Source organism: Oculina patagonica, unplaced genomic scaffold (assembly GCF_052425735.1).
Source record: "Oculina patagonica isolate OP01 unplaced genomic scaffold, crgOcupat unplaced1508, whole genome shotgun sequence".
NCBI lineage: Eukaryota > Metazoa > Cnidaria > Anthozoa > Scleractinia > Oculinidae > Oculina > Oculina patagonica.
Window position 1 is genome coordinate 945 of NW_027557528.1, and position 2,747 is coordinate 3,691.

The 2,747-nt window shown below is 40.4% G+C and overlaps 1 protein-coding gene across 1 annotated transcript; it reads right to left on the reverse strand.

The window, feature by feature from the left end:
• Positions 1 to 336: 336 nt before the first annotated feature.
• LOC144639936 (uncharacterized) lies at positions 337 to 2,428 on the reverse strand. The gene is made up of 4 exons (XM_078499201.1): positions 2,316 to 2,428; positions 1,671 to 1,891; positions 871 to 1,113; positions 337 to 486 (listed from the first exon to the last, which is right to left on the reverse strand). Exons 1-4 carry the CDS (start codon positions 2,410 to 2,412, stop codon positions 337 to 339), a joined length of 711 nt encoding a protein of 236 aa, XP_078355327.1. The 5' UTR covers positions 2,413 to 2,428.
• Positions 2,429 to 2,747: the final 319 nt, after the last annotated feature.

Here is a 2,747-nt window from a genome sequence, read left to right on the forward strand (position 1 = left end):
TTTAGCATCGATGTACCGTTGGTTACATTACTTGCCTCAGATAACTTCACACCGAGGTACAGCCCTTGAGAATTATTCAAATACTTTCTTGATATCAGCTTCTTTAAAGTGGTGTTACATGAAGTGAGAGTCCATCGGAGATCAAAGTTCTTGGCGGTCGGCTTCGAATTTCGCCTCATGTCGAAAATCAACTCTTGTCCGACATTTATATCCCCAGAGCAGCTTACTGTGAAATATAATGACATATGTTTCCCGGATTCAATCTTGAAGAAGGTGGTGTTCTTTTGAGAGTCAATGACACCTGTCATGTTATTCTTATCTTTGTTCTCTGATTGGTTAAGCGACAGGAATATGGACACAGGTTCGGTGAGGTCCCGGATTTCTATTTCCTTCCCAGATGTCTCCAAGAGCTCTAGAGTCGAGACCGGCGTGTCCATTGGAATCGCGTCGTTTGAAATGAAGGGGGTCTGGGACATAGTTTATCACCTGCAACGAAAGAAAGAAAAATGTAACTCTTGTGGCGCTATTTGTCATGGTATTCATATCTCCTATTTGTTTTTTTCTAGAAAACTGCTCAAAATTGTCTAACTCTAACTCAGTTACACAGAGTGGGAGTTTGCCATGCCATGTTGCTTAAAACACGAAAACCTCGGCATTTGCTATGAAATGCGAGTTTGTATTAGTCGCGTTGTGTTTGCATCAAAGGGTTTAGCACATTCAGTAACGGAATTTAATGCCAATTTTATTGTAAGTTTGAGCAATTTCAGTGTGCACATAAAAAAGCGGCGACAACATCAAGTGTGGTCTCTAATGAATCTTTTATACTTGGCCATAAGATAAAAGTAGAATACTACTTAAATTCAAACTAACCTTAGTATTAACTGTATCGAACTGTTCAAGCTTGTCTTTCTTTACTTCCCGAGGACACTGGAAAGTAACCTCTCCTCCATCCAAAGCTGCGTCATCTATGTCGCTGGGAGACTGGCGAGTAAGCGTAAATTTCATCAAACCTGAGGTCACGTGACTTGGTGGGTCGCCCTTTCGCTGATAGTCCAGTATTTTTTGCGCAGCATAGTTAACACCTTCCAAGGATTTGTTGGTTGCTCTTTCGCACTAAAAATAAAGGAAGCTAGTCTTGTAACTTGAGCTATTTCTACGTCGGTAGAGGAAAACAAAATGGGGAGTAGAACACAAGAATTTGGTTAGGTCACGGATGGGGCATCTTGAAAACATTGGCCATTTTTTTTTTTTCAAGTTTGTTCAGAAGTAACCATCCAAGTTTATGGAATTTAGTTTATTGTTGCTTCTTTGAGGTTTTTTCTTCCCTAGGAAACCATGATTTTGAGGGTTCCTTTAACTTGAAATTAATTTGAATTTTGAACGTTTCAGTTCTAAGAAATTGGTGGCACATCACGATTTTCTCTATTTTTGTCTTCTGTCTTCCTTTATACGGTTGATGTTGTAGAAAAAGATAGATTTTTTATCAACCTTAAGATAAAAGGCGTCAAATGCTATGGCTTCAGGTGTAATCTCGTTCGCTCCCCCGCGAACATAACGGCCGCTGTAAAGAAGGGTTTAGAGGGCCTTGGGAACAAGAATGCTTTGGATAGGACAGCAAAGAGTGGCTTAACACGAATGCGCAGTTGTACACTACTGTGGAATATCCTTACCTTTTCTTGATGTTGTTTATTTCTCGCCTCGTTGCTGTCATCGATCCAGTCTTTTATTTCATCTGAATTCTGTTCACGTTTTACTTCATTGCTCGTAGACACAGAAGCGTCCATTACAATGTTCAAGCCGTCAATAACGCCTCTGGTCTCATTCGCTGCCCGCACGCTCTTGAACTTGATAACCAAAGCTTTTGCCATGTTTGTGAGCGCATTAGCACCATCTACCTGGATATTGTGATAAACAAAGAATGTAATGTAAGAATAGCTACTGAAAGCGAGATTTGAAGTTAAGAAAAAAACCCGGTTTGGGAAATTTTTCTAGCCACAACCTGAGTGACAAATTCTTGGAAATGAGTAATTTGCGATGGTCTAGCATCTCATCCAGAGTCATCCTGGTGACTTCATTTAATTCTAAAATCTAAGTGCTCTTTCAGCTATCTCGTGTTACCCTGAAAGTAAATTAAATTTTTAATTACTTTTTGTGAAAAAGAATGAAGTTTAACTGCTTTCTTGGTTATAAACGTTAAATTTGCCAGGAGATTTGCGTTACATTTTTTCTGCAAACGCTGGAAGATTCTTACACGGAAGAACCTGGGACTGTCCGAATGACGATAGCAATGCAGGCTCACATGAAGTAATGATTACTTACCAGTGCATCGGGTGAGAGTTCAGCGGTCACCCCAATAGCCTGTAAGAGTCCTCCTAAAGCCTGTTGGATGCCCTTTGGACTACTGCAACACATCTGGGAAAGTCCTGCAATTACCCTGCTACGGACCTGGATAAATGTAATGCAAATCTGATATAATGTACATGTTTTGGAGGCTAAGCTTGTTAAGCGCACCACTCGAAAAAAGGAACTTTCCGCAACACATTTTGCTAAACAACTGCAAAATGATGACAAAGTCTAGGATCAAAACATGGTACAAAAGTCTCCATTGTTAGGAGTTGTGTAGGCCTGTCACGCCTTGCGACTCCCTACCGAACACAAACCCATCCAGTGGTAGCGAGGAGGATTTGAATCCTGGAATTTATTAACCCCACAAACAGACGTGCTTTAAACAAAATATTCCATTGGCA

What these genes read in the sequence shown, in the direction of transcription:
- LOC144639936 (XM_078499201.1), bottom strand. Translation starts at nt 2,412, where the DNA reads ATGTGTTGCAGTAGTCCAAAGGGCATCCAACAGGCTTTAGGAGGACTC. An exon ending in ATAAACAACATCAAGAAAAG is followed by an intron (nt 1,114 to 1,670) that starts GTAAGGATATTC and finishes CTTTATTTTTAG; the next exon opens with TGCGAAAGAGCAACCAACAA. An exon ending in TCGATACAGTTAATACTAAG is followed by an intron (nt 487 to 870) that starts GTTAGTTTGAAT and finishes CTTTCGTTGCAG; the next exon opens with GTGATAAACTATGTCCCAGA.